The following is a 21,566-nucleotide window of genomic DNA, read 5'->3' on the forward strand; positions in this document are numbered from 1 at the left end:
TAACCTAACCACCTGTCCCGTCATGAATGCAATGTACTTGATTAACATTTAAAATAATTTTTGTTGTGCTTATTTGCATTTATTTAATGCTTATTTTAACCAAATTTGCTCTAGGACTTTAAACCACCAGTATGACTACACATTTGACTGGACCATGCTGAAGCAGAAAGCAGCACAACAGGCAGCATCCTCAGGGGGACAGGGGCAACAGGCACAAACCCCCACAGGCAAGCAAACTGACAAACCCAAGAGTAACCTGAAAGGTTAGTAGCAAACAGCCAAGTGACGTTTTCATTGCAAAACCAGACACAAATTGCTTTAATACTTTAATACTAAGATAAACAATAACATTTGGAAGGATCTCTTCCAACTGAAATATTCGTATTAAACATCATAATAAATTAGTTTAAGGAGGCACCAAAAATGTATTGAAAATTTATTAAAATTGGTTTTAGTGCAAAGACGTCCTTGGGAAATTTGACTACTAACTTTGACAAAGTCTTTTTTTTTTTTTTTTTTTTTTTAGATATTAAGGGTGACATTAAATGAAATACTTGAAAATGTGGATTTAGCATTATTTTATCCAATTATGGTCATAGATCATTGCAGTGGTCTTAAGTAAACTTCAGTAAATGCAAGTTAAGCTGCCATTAATTTTTTTTGTATTCTTTAATATTTTGTGTGGTCAGTTTGGAAGCTGTAAAACTGCTGATTCTTTTTAGCTAATGGGAAGCAAAGAGTAAGGCTATATAGAAGCATGTCAGACAAATTTTGCTGCAGGATAAACTGGTCTTGGCCCAGTCATCGGTAACTTTGTAAAGTGGTGTGAAGTCACACATTTAGTTGAGTATATCTAAGACCAAAAACATGATTATTGATATTGGGTTAATATACCCACGAACAGGAAGTCACACCTATTAAAGGTCAGACAAAAATGGGTATCAACGTTTGTTGTAATTTAGCAAAGTGGGTCTATTACACATCGACCATGGTGTTATTTTTTCATGCATTTATTAAATCAGTTTTATCACTTTCTCTGGCATCATGGTTTGTAAAACGTTGCTTAATGAACAAAAGCTCGATCAAATAGTTAGCAAACAGGTCTAGCAGGCCAAAGGTGAGTCACAAGCTAATTTGGAGGCCTTGTATTCCATATATAGTTAAAAAGTATTTGCATCAGTGACACCAGAGACAGGTGTTCAGCTTAGGCTTGCTCCCTTGCCCTGAAATTCTTGTAGATTCTTTAAGTCCTTTAACAATAGTATGCACAACAGAGGGAGAAATGCGCAAATCCCTTTCAGTCTTTCCTTAGGGAACATTATTTTTAAACATTTCCAGTTGCTACACCAAAAATTGCTATGAAGGGGCAGGAAGTAATATGAATACCTAAGTTTTGACATTGTCTCAATATTCTGACAAATTTACATTATATATACCTATAATCTGTACAATTATGTTGAAAAACAAACATCTTTTAGGGGGAAAAAAAAGTGTCTTATCTACACCCACTCACTCGTGCAGACCAGTCGGGAGATTGCATATTGCAGTTAAAAGTTTTTCCTGATAGAAGGACTATGCACAAAATGTCTAGTCCTTCTCCTTTTTTTTTTGTTATATGGTCTGTGTAATTCTATTTATTGTTTTATTTTTGCAGGTTTCTAAGCATTAAGGCAATTCAGTACAACAGAGCAGAGAAGAGTGGTCGTAGCAGGATTTTTTTCCATCACGTCCTGTTAAATGACATAACCGGATAAAATTACTCACAACCTGCCATGCACCTGTGGCAGCCCTTTTCCTGTTCAAGAACTTTTGTTTCATAAACTACATATGTAATCAGTATATATAGGTAACATGCCCTGCATATATCTATATATTGGTATGTATATAGTATATTTACAAAGAGGGTAGGCCTGGTATATTATTTGAAGCTGTAGTTTTTTTCTATCTTTGTCTCCTCTTCCCATTTTTCTTTAAATGAAATCATTAAATGCTTTAGAAAATGGCCGACTCTTATTATACAATTGTGCACAAACCAAAAGTTTGCTAGAGTCCTTTGCAGAAATGTACTTTATCATCCTTAATGTCATGATTCCAACCTTTTGTCAAATTTGTCAAGTATTTCCATCTTATTTTTTTCTCTTTATGCAAAGATGGAAAAAAAAAATCTTAAACAATCTTTTTTCTTTTGAAAGAATTCTGCCGAACACTAAGCAGGCATTTTTTTTTTTTTTTTTTTCAAAAAGTTAAGGATTTGCCTGGTGTTATATTATAATAAAGAAGATAAATTCTAGTAACTACTAGATTTCTTTTTGGAACACTGCATCAACTGTTACTGTACTTGATATTCAGAAGTCTAAAATAAATAAAACATGAACTCACAAAAGCATATTCTTTATAAATTAGCCAGTACTTAAGTAATCATGTATATTACGTACTTAAATCGAAAATGTATTAATAATTGATCTGGGTTTAAGGATTTACAAAAGAATTATTAATTACAAATAACTATGCTGGCATCTGTGCTTTGTTTTTGAAAGGGGATACAAGTGCTTACTGCACCCTTGACAATTTTTATATGCTTTTTTAAAAAAATTGGATAATAGTCAGTTTTGTAGAGCTTTTTCCCTGTTTTGGGAAGGTGAAGAGTGAAAATATACCTTTTTCACTTGTCAGCTCTTTCTTGTTTTCTTTTTCTTTTTTTTATTGCCTTTTTTTCTATAGGTTTTTGGGCTTTTTGTTGTTGGAGTAAAATCAGTTCAAAAATGTTTTTTTTCTTCCCTGCTCGCCAACATCCACTCTCTTCTGACACAGCAACGATGTTCTATAAAGTGTAACTTAATCTCTTTTGGCATGTCAGAATAAATGGCTTCTGAGAAACATTGACCCAGAGTATAATTGAAGTAAAGTCTGTGCATTTTTGTTTCTATGCAACCTGTTAAGCAGTGATAGCCATTTAAATTATGTATCAAAAGTGTCTTGTGATGAGATTACAATGATTTAAAAAAGTAAATTACTAAAAATATTAAGGGGATTATGGTGATTAAAATTATTGCAGTTTAAAAGGTTGTTTTCATAAAAATTATCATTGTGGTGCTGATACTAGTTATAAAGGCTTGTTTGTGTTAATTTTTTTCTGATTTATATTTGTAAATATTAAAATTGCTAAAAGTTGTAGTGGAAAGTCTTTAACGTGATCGCCTTTAATCAAAAACATACGAAAAGAGATGTAATTTCTCTCTCTCTTTTTTTCCCGTTCTTGGGGGTAGGAATGCATTTTTATGCTTTCTATGGCCTGGAAACCTCACATGACTGATTCCACCCCCACTCACCCCCTACATTACTTACTTGTAGCACTGGCTAGGTTTGTTTATTTTAGTGCAAATAAATAAATGATTAAACCATATATTAAAAATCAAGATTAATAGAATGTATAGTAGATTCAGAAGGTATACAGATTTCTTGACCTTTTGCACACACATTTTGTTACATTTAATTTAAAATAATGCCTTTTTGCTTCAGCTTTGTGTGTTGCTGCAATATTTAAGTAAGGACCAGAGAAGTACCATCTCTGGTCACTTTACAGATGTTTCAGGGGGTTCTAAGTTTTAGCCATTCAAATAAATTTAGACCCTAAAGCCACTTCAGTGTTGTTTTAAAGTAATTTGTCCCCTAGTCTTCAGTTTGTATGTGTAGGGGGAGGTTTCCTTCAAGGATGTAACTGTATTTGGCTGCATTTATCCTTCCCGTAATTCCTACTATGCTCTCTGTCCCAGCTGACCTTCACTGCTGACAGAGCAGAATTGTGACTAACACGGCCCCTCTCAAGTCAAGTTTATTTATATAGCGCTTTTTACAGTAGACGTTGTCTCCATGCAACTTTGCAGAATCCAGGACCAACAGATACAAAAACAAAAACTCCTGTTAAGCAAGCCGAGGGCGACAGTGGCAAGGAAAAACTCCCTTAAAATTACAGGAAGAACCCTTGAGAGGAACTAGACTCAGCAGGGACCCATCTTCCTTGGGTGGCCTGGAGAATAATTTTAATAAATAGGATTTACACAATATCATACACACACAAATTAAAATGAACTAAAAGTTATAACTAGCAAAAAATAATTGGAGTTATTATTTAGTCCAGTCTGTGAATAGTCTGTAGTGAGTTCTTGACATTCTTGGTGCAAACACGCCAGGTTTCTGTCACATCTGGCAGGACCCCTCTGACACATGCAGTAGCCTTTTTTTTTAACTTGCTGAAGGCGAGTTCATATGAGGCTCAGTATGGCATATGGAGAGTCATGCACTGATCTCCATTATCCCGTCTTTGTGCAAGCAGCATCGAACAGCCAGCAGAGGTCGACGTTGCAGAAACTGAGGAATCACCTCCCAACCACAGACCATTGATCATTGTTCATACATGATCTGGCCTTCCAATAGCAGAGCTGAGATTTAAACTCATAAGTTTAAGATGTCTGCTCTGATGTGCTAGCATGCCTTTCCTTTTTGCGGTAGTTTAAAAGCTTAAACGTTTTAGAATGACCATTGAATTCTTTCTCATCAACCTGAGCAAGGTCCTTTCCACAACACTGTGCAAAAATTTAAGGGATCTGAATACTTAATGAATCCACTGTGTATTCTATGACAAAAACTGGACATATCTGACCTAAACTGTAATGTCTAGTTAGAGCCATCATTTTTCTTTGTCTAAGGCACAAAACTTATTGTACTAAATTAATTGTCTTTTACAAATGACATTAAGAGTGCCTGTGTTCCTTTGGTCATATATTTTTCGTTTTAAAAAACAATATTGAAAAACAGTAATAACAAACAGAAATTGCACAATGGATCATGTTTCCAAATTTAACATTTCCCATCACTTCAATTGGAAATGAACTTGCAAGCATACAGTAAACAAGAAACGAACAATAATCAAATTTCGAAAAGTACCAAAATAAATTTTTATTCAACAAAATGCGAGGTTCATCTATGTTAAACTAAGGGACCGTTACTATTACAACCTTTAATGCATTTAAAAGTTTTCTTCATGCAATTTTTTAAACAGTAACATAAGATCTGCCATACCTGTATTACAGAATGAAAGTCCTACACAGTACGAGTACAGTCAAAAATATCATGTAAGAATCCACTTTAAATGTACATTTTATATAATAGATGTTGTGGTAAGTACTTGGTGACGTATCACAAACATTACAGAAAAAAAACTCCCTACAGTATGGGTACAACAATCATACAATGTAAAAACATTACTGAAAATTGAGAAATGTTACTACAACCATTACTATATTAAAATGTAAACAATTACTAAAAATTTTGAAATGTAAATTTTTTGATTTAATACTATACCTGTTTTGTAGGACTTTTATATTGCAATTGTTGTGAGCAGTACAATTAACAAGGTAAATACAACCTATATTATATTAAAAGATACATTTCTTGTTTATTGTCTTTGCACTTTTTAGACTTATATAAACTCTGTACTTTTTCAACTTACAGTATATAAACCTCGCTTTTTAAAAATAGCGTTAACTAAAAATTAACAGAAGAACTGTTTTGTTTTATTTTGTTCCTTGTTGAGTGCAGTCATTTTGCACAATTTTATTCATTTTAGATGTTTATTTCTGGATGAGTTATTTTTTTTATCGTCATGTTGTACACACTGGTTACAATCATGGCAGAACAGGTAATCACTAGTTACACAAGATTCATCAGTTTAAAACTAATGTCAAAAACAGTTATGGACAATTTTGTATCTCCAATTAATCTGACTGCATATCTTTGGACTATGGGACTAAGAAACTTCGAAACTCGGGCTCCCGAAGGAAAGCAAACTTCACACAGAAAGGACCTGGACCACTCCACCTGGGAATCGAACCAAGGACCTTCTTGCTGTTGAGCAACAGTGCTACCCACCAAGCCACCACAGTTACCTGAGTGGTGTTTTAGATTGACTTCGACATCTTGCACAGTTTGACTAACCCATTGTTAACTGAATTGCTAGGAAAGCCTCATAGTCCAAATTAACCAGTAAATGTGATGCACTTGGATTTTACATGAATGAAAAATGTTAAATCACTAAACGCAAACCCATAGTTTTTAATTTTACAGCAAATTGCATAATACACAGGAAACGACTTATTTCACGGTTTATGACACGATGTTTACGGCCATGAATTAGGTAGGGCTTTATTTATAACTAAAAATGTTTGCAGAGCTAGATTTTTCTATAAGTACTTGTCTGTGGGTATAAGATTTTCAATTCCCTAAACACTAGTGTATTGCTTGAAAATTCCAAACTTATTATGCAGCCACCAACCTGTCTTACCTATAGAGGTAAGTCACTGATGTGGGGATGTTTTTATTGGAATGTTATGCCTTCTGTGGTGAAATTAATTATCAGCCTTCCAGCAAGCCACTTGACTCGTTGCTCAGCACCAGCCTCAGAGATCTAAGATATGACTCGAGAGCATGGTTCTGGTGTGCCTCCTATGGCATATTTGTCTACAACATTAGGTAGTTCATGGTAGTTCAAGGAATGCCTTCTTGTTTGCATGCAGTTGCTGCTGCTGCTATGATGGTCAGAAAAAATTCCCTCTCACACCCACTGATTCTGCATATTATACCCATTACAATGCAACAAAACATACCATACAGATGCAGCTTATGGCAGTGCAGAGACAGTCTGGGTATAATGTCATACTGTGCTCCACTCAAAATCTTACTATCACCTCCGCTTCTTCACCAGCATACTTACTGCATACGTTTCTGATTTCTCTAAAGACATTGGTCATAACTGTTTGACCACCATACATGACATCATGATGAGACGGTTCATGATGTTACTTTCCAGCTCTCCCGTATAAATCTGCACAAGCAGTTGAATTTGGTGGCCATTACTGGAGTTTGCTGACTTTTTTAAAGACCAGTTGGCTACCAGACATTTGTCTAAAACAACAGTTCAGAGAACCCTTCTGTGTATGGGGCTTTGATGCAGATGGATGGTCACTGCACCTCTGCTAACGAAGTTGTATCAGCAGAAAAGGCTTCAATGTTCAAGGCAGTATCGGAATTGGACCCCTGATGATTGGCAAAGGGTTGCCTTCTCCGATGAGTCACATTTTCTGCTTCATCAAAAGGATAAATGTTGGTGTGTCAGACGAGAAACATCAGAAAACAAACACCCTGCAACCACTGCTGAAAGAACACAAGCTGCATTATGGGAAATGTTTTTGTTGAATTCTCTGGGCCCATGCAACCATGTGGAAGGCACTTAACCGATTTGGGTATGAATCCATCCTTGAAGATCACATACACCCATACATGCTGATTGTCTTCCCTGGGGCGGATGGGATCTTACAGCAAGACAATGCGACATGTCACACAGCTACAAATGTCCAACATTGGATAGAAGAGCATGACCATAACCTCCATGTACTACCCTGGCCCCCTAATTCCCCAGACTTGAACTCAACTGAGCATTTGTGGGACCGCCCGCCTCAATAGCTGTGTTTCCTCTATGGATTCTCCTCCACGCACCCTCCAGCATATATATATATATAGCCTGAAATGATTTGAGGTACTTTAGTTCAATTTTTTTTTTTTTTTTTTTTTTTTTACATACGTCAAGGTTTACCTATTACAAACCTTATTTTATGTTTATTTAATGCAGATAAATACATTTATTAAGGTCTCGTATAAATTGATGTATTACTATCAAAAACCTCATAAACTTCATTTTTTCAAAATTATGTTTGTATTTATTTGTGTATTGTCCTTATTTTTAAACTTAAATTATTTGGCTGTAACAGAAGGCAGTTTGTTTGCCAAAGGGCTGGAGAGTGGTACCATAATGAGTGCCTGCAGGCAACAGTGAAGCATGGAACATTAATGTGTATATAAAAATAGTTTGACATTATTAGATGAAATTATATGACTTTCACAAAATGATTCATCTACAATATAAAATATTATATGTTTTATAATCTTAATTAAAAATGATTAAATTCCACTCCTTTCTGTGTGGAGTTTACTTCCCGAGTCCAAGTGGGTTTCCTGTGAGATACTAAATTCCCCCAAGATGTAAGTGTTTGTGTCCAGTGGTGAACTAGTTGTCCAGGGTGTTACACCCACCGAGACCCTAAATCGGATAAAGTGGTGGTAAAACAGAATTAGTAAATACATTTTTGGATTCATATAAAAGTAGTATAAATGTAAATGTTTTGCTGTAGCTGTTTAATATTTAAGAAAAATCGCACCATTTATTAAATGAATTATTTATGAACGAAATTTAATCAAGCGAACGAAAATAAAATGCTCCGGATTTTATACAGTACAGGCTTGAACCCCCCCCCCCCCCAAAGTACCCACAATCCATTTCGGTTTTACGTCATCTGTCAAAGACCGATACGTAGTACTGCAAATGCTTTTTTGGGACACAAAACCTCTTGACGCTGGGGACGGAAGTATAAAACCATATTCCGAGTGCATGTCGAATATGATTGGCTCAGTACTGCTTACAGTTGCTGTATTTAAATAATCGCATACTGTTTACACGAGTCAAATTAAGTTTCGGTAAATTTGACCGGATTATTAGATTGACTAATTTAATTATTCGTTTTCAGTTGTATGTACGTGTGTGATACGGGTCATATTTACCAATAATACCATGAAGAAGTACATAGTTTGTGTGTCTCTGAAACTTGCATTGATTCTTTTATATTTGAATACGCCCCTCGATGGTGAAGAGGTAGGTACTACTTTTAGTATATTGTGAAACAGTAAAATTATGTTTTAATTTTATGTTACTAAATTATATTGACAATTATATTTTTAGACTATATAGAAATTTTAGTGATAGCCTTAGCTTTAATAAAATGTGCGCAGTAAAGCAGATTAAGGATGGTTTATATGTACGTTTTTCATGCAAACCAATGTACTGAAAATATAAAAGTATAAACTGCCATCAAATACCTTACATAAACAAAAACAAATTACTTAAAAGAAACCAAACGTTTTTTTGAATAACACTGTCCTTCTAACTGTTTCAGAATTTTTTTATTTAAAAGTGTTGCCAGTAACAGAAAACTACATCATAACATATGGTGATCTGTTAATTTTAAAAACTGCACTTTCTTTTATTATTTCCCTTACATTGAAACCTAATGCATTGTCAGTCCACTTCCCCTGCATACAATTAAACTATTCCCACCTTGTTCAATTGTCTATATTTTGTCTTACTTATAATCATTTCTTTGTCTTTTTTGTACACCCCAAAATGTTTATTTGAATTGAATAAAAAAATCAATTAGAGCTCAGTTGAGGCAGAGGTGTAAATTTTATCCCACCTAAAGCTTGTGTTTGGTTTCCTTGGACTGGACCAACCAGGAAAATAACACATTGTCATTTTAGTTTTGTTACTAAAATTAATGCCAATGTTTATGAATATTTTTTCCTAATGGTAGCCATACATTACTTTTTTAGTTTCCAAGAATAATTTACATTAACATACATACATACAGAGAGTGGTCATTCAAATAGGAGTATTCATGAAGATAAGGAAACAGCTGTTAGGGCACTGCTGTTTCTAGACTCTTGGAGACAAATAGAAGGTTTGAAATGGGCCTATAATTAGATAGCACATGTGGATTAGATAGCACATGTGGGTTTAATGACGGCACATTTAAACAATTTAGGTACATATCCAAGGCTAAGGATGAATGTATTAAGGTAAGCAGAGGCTCTAAAATAGCAGGGAGTAAATCTTTAAGTAAACTGGATGGAATAGGGTCACGTATACATGATGATAACTTTGTTGATTTAATCAATGCATTTAGCTCAGTTTGGGAGATTGGTTTAAAATAATATAGTTGGATAAGTCACTATTATTGCTCATGTTGCTCCAAGCAAATACTTACACTCTGAAGTGTCTTTTTTTTCTTCTTGTGATTACAGAACTTTTTAAAAAAGAGTAACATAAGGATCAGTGTTAATTTCGTTGACGAATGATTTTCGTCATAGTTTTCGTCAACGAACCTTTTTTTCATGACGAAAACGAGACAATAATTAAATAAAAACTACATAAAAGGATAAAAACTATGACGAAATGAATCGACACTTTCGTCAACGAATAAAAACGAGACGAAAATGTTTGGCAGGGACGACATCCAACCAGAACTGATTTAGTTTTGTGGAAGGTAGGGACAAGTTAGGAAGAGATCCAATCAGAACTACTTTAGCGTATGTGGAGGGGCGGGACAAGCCGGGTAGCCATCCAATCAGTACTACTCTTTTGCAGTACCGCGTTAAGACCACACTCGCACAGATTTGATCTAAACCCGGGAAGACCAGACTAGCCTGTGAACTGTCTTTACTCATGGAACTAAGTTAACTCCACAATGTCAACAGGGAGAAAGAGGAGAGCCGATATATGGACACATTTCTCATTTGACGTCGTGAAAAACAAGACGATATGTAAACCATGTGTGGCACAGCTGCTTTTATGGTACCCAGTTTTATAAAGAATGTAATATGCAATTTGTTATAAACAATGCATATACTTTTCAGGCAGAGCAAGCCTACTGGTCATTAATCTTTTGTTATTGTTATGCTCAATAAGCAAGGTCAGGTAAATAAAGATGTTGTTTGAAATAAGTTAAATTTTAAACTGTTTTTGTGTGTATTGCACATTCAAACATATCTAATAATATTCCATAACTGGTTAAAAATGTTTCATTTTGTGTAAGTGTATATAATGACTTAAATAATTTAAGGGAAGTGATAAAAAAGCATTTAAATTTTACACCCTTTATATTTATTTTAGGGCGGCACGGTGGCTAAGTGGGTAGCACTGTCGCCTCACAGCAAGAAGGTCCTGGGTTCGAACCCCAGGTGGGGCGGTCCGGGTCCTTTCTGTGTGGAGTTTGCATGTTCTCCCCGTGTCAGCGTGAGTTTCCTCCGGGTGCTCCGGTTTTCTCCCACAGTCCAAAGACGTGCAAGTGAGGTGAATTGAAGATACTAAATTTGTCCGTGACTGTGTTCGATATAAACTTGAGAATCGAATAAACTTGTGTAAATGAGTAACTACCGTTCCTGTCATGAATGTAACCAATGTGTAAAAACATGACATTAAAATCCTAATAAACAAACAAATATGTATTTTAGTCGACTGAATCGACTGTAGATTTAGTCGACTATATTCTTATGATAATTAGTCGACTAAAACTAGACTAAAACTAAAACAATTCAGATGACTAAATTATGATATAGTCAAAAGACTATGACTAAAACTAAATCAAAATTTGCTGTCAAAATTAACACTGATAAGGATTTGACTTTTATAAGTGCATGTTTATACTCAGTGCCTTTTTCCATGCTATTTTCTACACTTCCAGTGTAGTGTGCTGTCATCTGCACTCTAATTTTCGTGCTGCTTGTTTTAAAGCATGCTTGTAGTCATTATACCATGGAGTGAGCTTCTCCCAAATTTTAATTTTAACTGGTGCTGCATTATCAGAGGTTATGCCGAATATGGGCTTTAAATGTTGAGTTGTCTGTTCCGGTAGGCTGTTTATGAACACAGGTGCAGTTGCAGACATAATAGTGTGCTTAAGTTGATAGCGATGTGGTAGTTGAATATTATTAGATAAACACATTTAATATATTAGGTGAGAGATTATTGTTTTGTGGCATCCAACCATGTTGTCTAAGTCAATAACAAGAGTTCATAGCAGAATCAGAATTAATTCGCCAGTACCAAGTACCAGGTGTACAAGGAATTTCTCATGGTGCAGCATATTTTAGATGTTTGTTTATTAGGATTTTAACGTTATGTTGGTTACATTCATGACAGAAATGGTAGTTACTCATTACACAAGGTTCATCACTTCACAAGGTTATATCGAACAGTGTTGGACAATTTAGTATCTCCAATTCACCTTACTTGCATGTCTTTGGACTGTGGGAGGAAACCGGAGCTACCGGAGGAAACCCATGCGGACACGGGGAGAACATGCAAACTCCATACAGAAAGGACCCAGGACCTTCTTGCTGTGAGGCGAAAGTGCTACCCATTTAGCCACCGTGCCTTTAGATTTAGATTTATCTAAACATAAATAAACAGTGCACTAACAAACTTGCACAGTAAGTGCAATCACAATTCAGAAATTATATTACTCACTTGGTACACAATCTTGGTGGCCCTAATTCTTTAGTAGCCACTGATTACAACAGTGACTGAATGGCACTTCTCTTAATGACACGACGGAGTTGTTCCGAGTTGACATAGTCACTAACTGCCCCAATTATCCCTACACCAGGTTACGTATGACGCAAACACGTAAGTGCTAGCCCTCCCGGAACCCATACAGATTGCATTGCAGTGACTTCAGTTGAAAAAAATGCCCTAATATGAGAGTCTATCAGAACAATGTGCGATTTTTCATCAGACTGAAATCACCCGAAAGGGGCGGTACTGTACGCAACACAATTTGACGCTAATTGAACTATGATATTCAGAGGCAAGACAAACTGTCCAGAACAGTCACAGCTAGTTTAACACTGTGGTAGAATGTGGCACAAAAATCTTTCCCTTTGCCCTTTGGTGGTGCATTGGTCGATCGCCCTAAGGAACAAACCTCCCAGGTAGTGAAGTCTTTATAGCTCTCACTCTTGGTATCCGCTGATATGAAAACCGCTGGACAAGGGAGTGACGAGGGTGTGAGGGGTCAGCCATAATCCTTTTTTTCATCTTAAAGAAGTAAATATTTTGAGGGAAAGCAGACAGCCGATGATTTTCTCAGCACATCACACTGTATGCTGTAGCTTACACTTGGTGTGCAGAGATGCAGAGCCGAACCAGACAGTGATGAAAGACGTGATGATTGACTCAGTTAGAGCAGTTGAGAGCAGTGTAGAACTGAACAAGCAGTGATTAAGGCAGCTTAAGTTTAATAAGCTGTCGCATGAAAATACTAGTGTTGTTGGGCCTTCCTCATTACTGCAGTATCATCTCTGTCCCATTTGAGATCATGTTGAATGGTTGTGTCCAGGAATTTGTAGGACTCAGCTCTGTTGACAGTGGAGGCGTATTATTAAATCTAAGGTATGTAGGGTATTGGTAAGGGACCAGAGCATACTACGGCCTTGAACATCATTCTAATTTACACACCTCTATAACATTACTGTTTGTAACCTCAGACTGTCTCAAATGTACATCATTAGTGCCAACGTGACAAAAATACTTATTAGACACGTGGACCTGACAAGTTTGGTGCTAAGCTTTACGGCTGTGTTGCCGAGACGTCACCCGCTGTTAGGGCTGGAGTCGGGAACTCTACCTCTAAAACAGTGGCATTCAGGTCTGCTAACACTGTTTCTGATACACCTTTCTAACACTGACATTTTTTAACTACTAATCTACACCTAGTAAAAAGATACTTAGCTTAGAATGATGAGTTAAAGTTCTGTTTAAGTTGGATCTGGTAATAACAGAAGATGGCTTTAATACCAAACAAAAAACATGTCTAGCCCAGACTAAATACATGCTACTACTTTGAAATGTCAATAAAGCAGGTCCACAGTGTATTGATTATCTATTCAAAAAGGATGATCTTCCTTCTGTGTGCAGTTTCCTACAGCTCTAACCTCTAAAGACTTGGATGATTTTAATAATGATGAGGCTCACAAAGACTTGGAGGTGTTTCATCCTACCAACAACTGGAAGGCAGTTAAACCAGGTCAGTTAGCCGTTTTGTGCTCTTTATTTTTTCCCCACGTGTGTTCTAAAAAAAAATTTTTTTTAATTTTGTGGCATGGTTGGCAAGTAGTTCTTACTCACTAGTAGTTCACTTTCTGCCACTTATTAATCATTTATACATACACTGGTCAGCCATAACATTAAAACCACCTCCTTGTGTCTACACTCACTGTCCAAGTCAAGTTTATTTATATATAGCGCTTTTTACAATAGACATTGTCTCAAAGCAACTTTACAGAATCCAGGACCAACAGATACAAAAACAAGAAGCACTTTGTAGTTCTACAATTACTGACTATAGTCCATCTGTTTCTGTGCATGCTTTGTTAGACCTCTTTCATGCTGTTCTTCAATGGTCAAGACCCCCACCGGACCACTACAGAGTAGGTATTATTTGGGTGTTGGATCATTCTCAGCACTGCCGTGACACTGACATGGTAGTGGTGTGTTAGTGTGTGTTGTGCTGGTATGAGTGGATAAGACACAGCGATGCTGATGGAGTTTTTAAACACCTCACTGTCACTGCTGGACTGAAAATAGTCCACCAACCAAAAATATATCCAGCCAACAGTGCCCAGTGGGCAGCGTCCTGTGACCACTGATGAAGGTCTCCAAGATGACCAACTCAAACAGCAGCAATAGAAGAGCGATTGTCTCTGACCTTACATCTACAAGGTGGACCAACTAGGTAGGAGTGTCTACTAGAGTGGACAGTAAGAGGACATGGTCACTGCAGTGCTAAGAATCATCCACCACCTAAATAATATCTGCTCTGTGGTGGTCCTGTGGGGGTCCTGACCATTGACGAACAGGGTAAAAGCAGGCTAAAAAGGTATGTAGAGAAATAGATGGACTACAGTCAGTAATTGTAGAACTACAAAGTGCTTCTATATGGTAAGTGGAGCTGATAAAATGGACAATGAGTGTAGAAAGAAGGAGGTGGTTTTAATGTTATGGCTGATCGGTGTATATTGGAACACATTACTTTTTATTACATAATCCATGTTTGGAGAGGTTTGTTTTCAAAAAAGTAATTTAAAGGTGCACACAAGGGATTGCATTGAATTCATAAACATAGAAACTGTGACACTAGATTTCAGAGCAAGTACATATACAAATGTAAGAGATAGTACATCAGAAGTTTATCAGAAATAAGATTGTGGGTCTTCAAATTCACAAAGTAAGTTTGCATTTTTTATGGGGGTTGGCTGTAAGAACAACATGCACATGTCTTTGGAGCCACTACTGTGTGTGTGTGTTTCCCAAAGATTGGTTACAATGTGTTGAAAAGATTGGTCATTTAAAAAGTATGTTTATGCCAGTGTAAGCACTAAAAATAAGAGTGAACTTTAAAAAGACTTATCTGACTTTGTAGAATGTTCCGTTTTTGGAAAAAAAAATTCTGTGGTTTGCTGGCATGTCAGTGGCTACAGCCCCGTTATTGAGATTATTAAGATGGGAATGTTACACCTCAGACAAAATCATACAAGCAAATACTTTAGGGAAAACAAAAACAGGAATTTTACATATAATGAAGGACAAAGAATACAGCATGTGATTTGTTACAATTTGACATAGCGACGCCTACTATGTCTGACCAAATTTGGTTTGCATCCTGCATTACCCAAGTTTTTTGTTCTACCATTATCTCCTTGATTACCAGGTAAAGCCATAATCATGACCTCAGTCTGACATCTGTGGTCTGCCACAGGGGCTGTTTATCCAGTGCAGTAATCCAGTTTGTTCTGTGCACATTACAGTCTGTTTTCTAGCAGCCACAAAACAGGACATAAACACTTGGCAATGAACAGCAAAAAAATATTGGTGCACACCTGCCTACCGTTTAGGACTAGTGCTCTATAATAGGCAGAGAAAATTATTGCAGATTCCTCACACCTTGGACACAAAATTTCCCCTGCAGCGGACACAACAGAAACCTGTATACTAGGACTACAAGACACGAGCAGTTTCTTTTTTCATGCCATCATGCAGTGGCTTCTTCCTTGCTAAGCAACCTTAAGCGATAAAGGACTGGATTCACTGTTGATATAGAGATTTTCCTCCAGAGACTTTCCTCCAGCATCTTTACAAGGTTGTTTGCTGTATTTCTTGGATTGATTTGACCTTTTTATTGATGTGACCTTTTACCATTTACTTCTAGGGAAAATAACTTGTCTCCATCCTGAACACTATGATGCCTGAGTGATCTCATGGTGTTTACAATTGCATAAACTACACATTGTATATTGCATGTAATACTAAAAAGACACCAATGGCCAAAGCCAAATTCCTTGTGTGTCAACATATTTGGCCAATAAATGTAATTTCGACAACTGTTGGTTACTTGCTTTGCTATTCTATTAAAGCTACTTACAAATATATTTGTTAGTTTTTTGTATTTATTTAATTAGTTATAATATACCTAATCATATTATTTTAAGTGGCCTTATATTAACTGCTAAGAAAATCTTATTTACCACAATAATGTATTAATGTATATTTTTGTACTAATGCAGGTCAAGCTGTTCCAGCAGGCTGCCACATCAGATTCAATCTTCAGACAGGGCAAAACGAAGCTAAACTTGCAGAAGAGGAGGGTCTCAAGTACTTTTTACATAAAAGATATTTGATTAATTGTTCTAAATTTCCTTATTGCCACTACTCTCCAAGGACATTCAGGCAAATACAAATAATCCCCTTTAAGTAAAAACTATTTTTAACATCTGTGTACAAAAACAGCAAAAAAAACTGAAAAAGAACTTTGCCTCTTTCTGATTTCCTTTTGCACATTTGATGCAGTAAATGGTTTTAGAACAGCCAGTACTTTTAATAACCGATAATCACGTTTTCCCACCGCAAAGGTTTTGTCACTTTTTTAATTCTCAATAATATATTATAATATATTTACATTTAAATATATTTAAATAAATTCAGCCTTAGACAAAGAGCTTTATAGCATAATCTACCTGTTTAAGACTCACCACTGTTTTAAGTACTGTGGTGTGTTGAAATTCTAAGGCCACTGAAATAACTTTGTACCCTTTCCAGTTATATTTTAATATTTTCTTTATTACTTGATTTTTGTACTTTGCAGCTTATTGTGTTGCTTGTTAAGACATTTTAACCTGCTTCACATTGCTGAAAAGATTTAATTCATATGATGTTTAGGTTCAACAGGGCTGGTAGTAATCAAGCATTGGTGTCCAGTCTAACTGAATGCTAGTCATGGCTTAAAAACTCCAGTCACTTAAGCCAGACTCAATAAAATAACTCAAACTATTAAATAAAAACTCTTGAGACTGGATTCAGTTTAAGAGAAAAAAAGGTTCAAAACTTTATTGCAGATATGATCATGACTGGGCATCAATCCGAAGAATATGCAAAGTACAGATTCAGTAAATACTTATTTTATATCTTTTTCTATGTGGGGAACTTAATAACCAGTCATAGTTTTCCTTGTAGCTAGTCAGACTTTTAAAAATATATATCAATGATTTAAACTTTAGTTCAATCCAATAAAAGTAAAAATAAAAAAAAATGCATATAATAACTTGGAAGTGAGTTGGGTATTGTTCACTGATGTTCAGACGATGTTGATAAATACGTAGACATTTACTTTTAGAGGTTACTAGCACTTCACCAGAGCCCACTTTAGTTTTTTAGGATAGCTGTGACATGACATCATCTGAAGATTTATTGTTTGCAGAAATTTCAGTTTGTAGCATTAGCCATACACATACTTGTATGCCATTCTGAGGCCCAAGACTGGAAGACTCAAGGCCTCATTACTTACCCATCCTAGGTTTAACAGTATCATATAAAGGCTTTTAGACTTTTAGACTTAATCTTTCAAATTATTTATTTTTATTACAACTTTTTTTCTAACTTTTTTAAATCACTATTATTAATTAAACTTGATTAATTGGTTACATGAGTAACTAAGCAAACAATTACAATGGCTGTTTGGTGTTGGGTAACATTATAGTTAGCATGTTGTGGGTTAAATATTTTATTGTTGTTTTAAAATAAACTGGCAAGGGTTGCTCTTAATTTCAGCACCATTTATAGGCAAGTTTTTCAATTACCTACACCAGACCCCAATTCTTGTCTTGCTGGCCTTGCTTGACTAATTGGCCTGTAATACTTTTGCCACATGTCTTGCAATTGTACTATTCACATTATTAAAAATGTATTGCTTAAGTCTATTGTGTACTTTAATTTTACTTTTTTTTAAAAGAAAAGTCAACATTTAATGCAATGTCAGATTATGCAGCCGGTGCTTTGTTTTCTCATGATTTAGGCAACAAATGATTAACAAGGAGACATCTATGTTCATGGCTGAAGACATAAAAAAGGCTCTGAAAAAGTTTAAGGGCTTTAAAGACTTTTCAGAAAAGGATCAGGTAAGAAGTTTTATTTCCTCATTTTATTTTTTTTCTTATTTCTCCTAATTTAGCATGAAGTTACCACTAATTGTTTGAGTTTGCTCTATCAATACTGGAAAGTTATAGGAGAAAATGTGCTGTGCTTGATATGTGAAGTCACTGCCTTTTCATACAGTTGGGGTCAAAATTATTCAACCCGCATTGCAAATCAGGTTTATTTTGGACCAAACCATTTATTCATTATTTACTTACTAAAATAAATTATTTAGGATGAACATGAATAAACTGATCCAAGATCAACATGGTAAAGATGATCTTAAAACATTAACAAATGTATCCAGTACTGTTATGAAAATAATAACAGAACCAGATTAACAAACTGATCCAGGATCATAATCATTAACTGATTAGGGATCAACATGGTGAACACAGGGCAAGGAATTAACTTATTAGCCTATTAAACAATCCCTAGTAGCTATTGTTGCAATCAAAATTATTTAACCTTTTTGCAATCTACATTTATTTGCAACATTCACAAACATTTAGCTGTTTGCAATAAACCGATCAAACAAGTATATCAAACATTTAAATAGCTCAACACACTAATATAACAAGTCGATTCTCCAAATTTGACTTAAATTCCATTTATATTGACTACTGCAGCCCCTTTGCTGTTATAACCAGCAGCAAATGTAATGCATAGCCAGACACCAGCTTCTTGTTGTTTTGCAATACACCAACTTGTTGCTTTTCCAATGTAGTATTTTAATAGGCAACACACATACTTCAAATATTTAGGTTCAATACTGCTAGATCCACTGGGACCCTGACCAGAATGAAATGTTTGGTCAATTTTATATATAAATAAATACAATTTATTTGCATTGCTGTAAAATGTGGTGCCACTAGTTATTAGGAAGGAAATAGTTGTTCACATGGGTGATTATACAGTTAATAATGTTTTACAAATAAGGTTGCATTTTTACTAAAGCTTGCTTTGTGTTTGAGTCAAAAGTATACGGTTATGAGATTATGATTAAATAAGGTTATAATGACAAATATGCAATAAAATTTTTACAGCATTGTACATATACACCTCCTTCTACACTTAAAGAATTAAAGATTTTCTTGTTAAAGAGTTTCACCACAAACTACTTAGGATGACTGCATTCAAAAAAGGACTAAAGTCATATTAATATTTCTGTACTTTTGATATCTACCCTTTGTATTTTGTTATTCATTTATGTATGTTATTTGTGATTCATTAGCTCTGATTGAACATGGTATTTCAAAATAGCAATCATCGAGCTAACTGTACCTATTCACAGGTTAAAAAGTCTCAGAGAGCTCAGTTTCGCTCAATGGATGAATTAAAAAAAGACATGGCAGCACTGGACATACAAGTGGAAACAGATGTTCAGATAATTACCAAACTGTTGTACCAACTCAACAACACCAACAGTACAGTGGACCAAAAGGTCACTGCTTTACTCGACCTAGAATACTTGGTTCATCAGGTAATTTTATTGTACAATACTAACGTTATTTAAAATATAAAATCACCAGCTTTTTATTTTTATTTCATTATCATCAATTGTTTTATACCTGTCAGGGTTGCGGCAGGTCTGGTGGCACTGGGGAACACTTGACGCAGTGCAAAAATATCCTGGACAGGGCACCAATCCTTCGCAGGGCTTTGACCTTGTCTCAAATAAATTTTCCATTTCTTTGGCCCGAAAAAACCCTTTATGAGCAAGCTGAGGGCAATAGTGGTAAGGTAGCAACTCCTTAAACATTATAAGAAAGAAGAACGTAACCAAACTTATCCATGATACATCGTCCTTAGGTGGCCTAAAGGATATTTAAATACATTTGATTAAATAAATAGAAACTAAATAGTTTAAGAATATGGTCAGTTTCTGGACATTGTAAGTGCAGTCACTGCAAATTTTCTTTCACAAAATATGCTATAAACAAAATGAACAATAACAAATAGGCCACAGGGAGTGGTAGCACAGTGTTTAGAGTACTGAACTAGTAATTAGAAGGTTGATGGTTCAAGCCTCACCACTTCCCCCCTAAACAAGGCCCTTAGCTTTGGATTAAAAGCACAAATGTAAATGTAAGAAGTCATAGTATAGAATGAGACTTAATTCCTATCTATTACAGCCTACCTAAAAGTGAGAACCAGAAGGTACCAAAGCCAAGAGTGATCTCTCTGGACATCAGTGTCGACAAACCAGAGTGATTGATATGGGACAGACCATGACAGCACCAGACTACCCAAAACCCCAGGAATGAAGCTACGCATCCCTGGTTTACAAAGACTAAAGTCTAGCTTGTGTAAATAAGTATGTTTAAATTCTCCTTGAAACTGTGTCTGAAGCCTAGACTGAAGCAGGGAGATTATTCCAAAGTTGTGGGGCCATATATGAGAAAGCAGTGATTTTTTTAATTTTAGGAACTAAAAGTATCCCTGGACCTTTTGAAGGAAGTACATGTGCTGGGTTGTAGTGCTTAATCAGTGTACATATAGTACTTTATATGTATTTTGTAATTAATGCAGAATTTTACAGGCTTTAACTGTTTAGGGAGGCCATTTTCTGTTCCTGTGACTGTGGCCCTGTGCAAAAAGCAAGGTCTTTAAAAACGAAAAGCTTGGTTTAAAGAAACTCCAGTGACCTGCACAGAGCACTGACCTCAGCCCCAGTGAACATCTTTGGAATGAATGTGAACATTACTTGAGGCTTTCTTGACAAACATCAGTACCCAGGCAATTCCCACAGACTTCAAAGTCAAGGATACTAAAATCTCTGCAGACATGTCTTTATATGACTTAAGAGCCATTTACTTTCACACTGGGTGAAAGGATGGAAACTTGTAGCTGATGTTTCACATTCTCTTACAGAGAAATAAATGTGTGCAGGTTGAAAAAGAAGTCCTGACATGAGTCTGTGAGAGTTTCAGCCAGTTACTAGTTAGCAGATGGTTTAATTTGGAAATAAACCATAAACCTTTGCTTGATCTACAGTATTAATACTCCAGACTTGATATGCTCTACTACCCCATATTTGGCTTTTTAGAATGTGATTAATGTTTACATGTCATGAAACTGTAATAATGGATTGACTTCATACAACAGTAAACCAACACTAAAACTGTACTAAAGAGAACAGGCATTCCATACTGTGGAAGATAGACTTTTGTTAAAGACTTTTGTTGAAAGGTGTTTTACCCAAACTTCATGGGCACCAAGACATAAAATGTAGAGAACACACACAATTAGTATGGATAACCAAAATGGTTCTTAACTGTAGAACTTGCATGAAAGAGCAACATTTAAGAATTAGAAAGTGTCGTTGATACATCTTAACTTCCAAACCGATCATGGTACAAGTTAATAGTTGATCTCT

At 35.6% G+C, this 21,566-nt stretch overlaps 2 protein-coding genes across 5 annotated transcripts in view; both read left to right on the forward strand.

The window, feature by feature from the left end:
- The window catches only part of csnk1a1 (casein kinase 1, alpha 1), a 45,435-nt gene extending 42,558 nt beyond the window's left edge, over window positions 1-2,877 (forward strand). For 2 of the 4 annotated variants that reach the window (XM_062990655.1, XM_062990658.1), the window contains 2 exons: window positions 115-263; window positions 1,655-2,877. In XM_062990655.1, coding sequence (XP_062846725.1) covers window positions 115-263; window positions 1,655-1,662 — 157 coding nt within the window. In that variant the 3' untranslated portion in view covers window positions 1,663-2,877. Of the gene's footprint in view, window positions 1-114; window positions 269-1,654 lie in introns of those variants that run through there. The other 2 variants (XM_062990657.1, XM_062990656.1) reach the window with 2 other exon arrangements.
- A 5,596-nt stretch (window positions 2,878-8,473) lies between these two features.
- Window positions 8,474-21,566, forward strand: part of sil1 (SIL1 nucleotide exchange factor) — a 255,947-nt gene continuing 242,854 nt past the window's right edge. Inside the window, exons 1-5 of the mRNA XM_062990651.1 lie at window positions 8,474-8,761; window positions 13,640-13,748; window positions 16,285-16,372; window positions 18,069-18,171; window positions 19,482-19,670. Of these exons, the coding sequence (XP_062846721.1) occupies window positions 8,681-8,761; window positions 13,640-13,748; window positions 16,285-16,372; window positions 18,069-18,171; window positions 19,482-19,670 (570 nt within the window). The 5' untranslated portion in view covers window positions 8,474-8,680. The remainder of the gene's footprint in view (window positions 8,762-13,639; window positions 13,749-16,284; window positions 16,373-18,068; window positions 18,172-19,481; window positions 19,671-21,566) is intronic.

The sequence above is a fragment of the Trichomycterus rosablanca genome, unplaced genomic scaffold, assembly GCF_030014385.1.
Source record: "Trichomycterus rosablanca isolate fTriRos1 unplaced genomic scaffold, fTriRos1.hap1 scaffold_48, whole genome shotgun sequence".
Classification (NCBI taxonomy): Eukaryota; Metazoa; Chordata; class Actinopteri; order Siluriformes; family Trichomycteridae; genus Trichomycterus; species Trichomycterus rosablanca.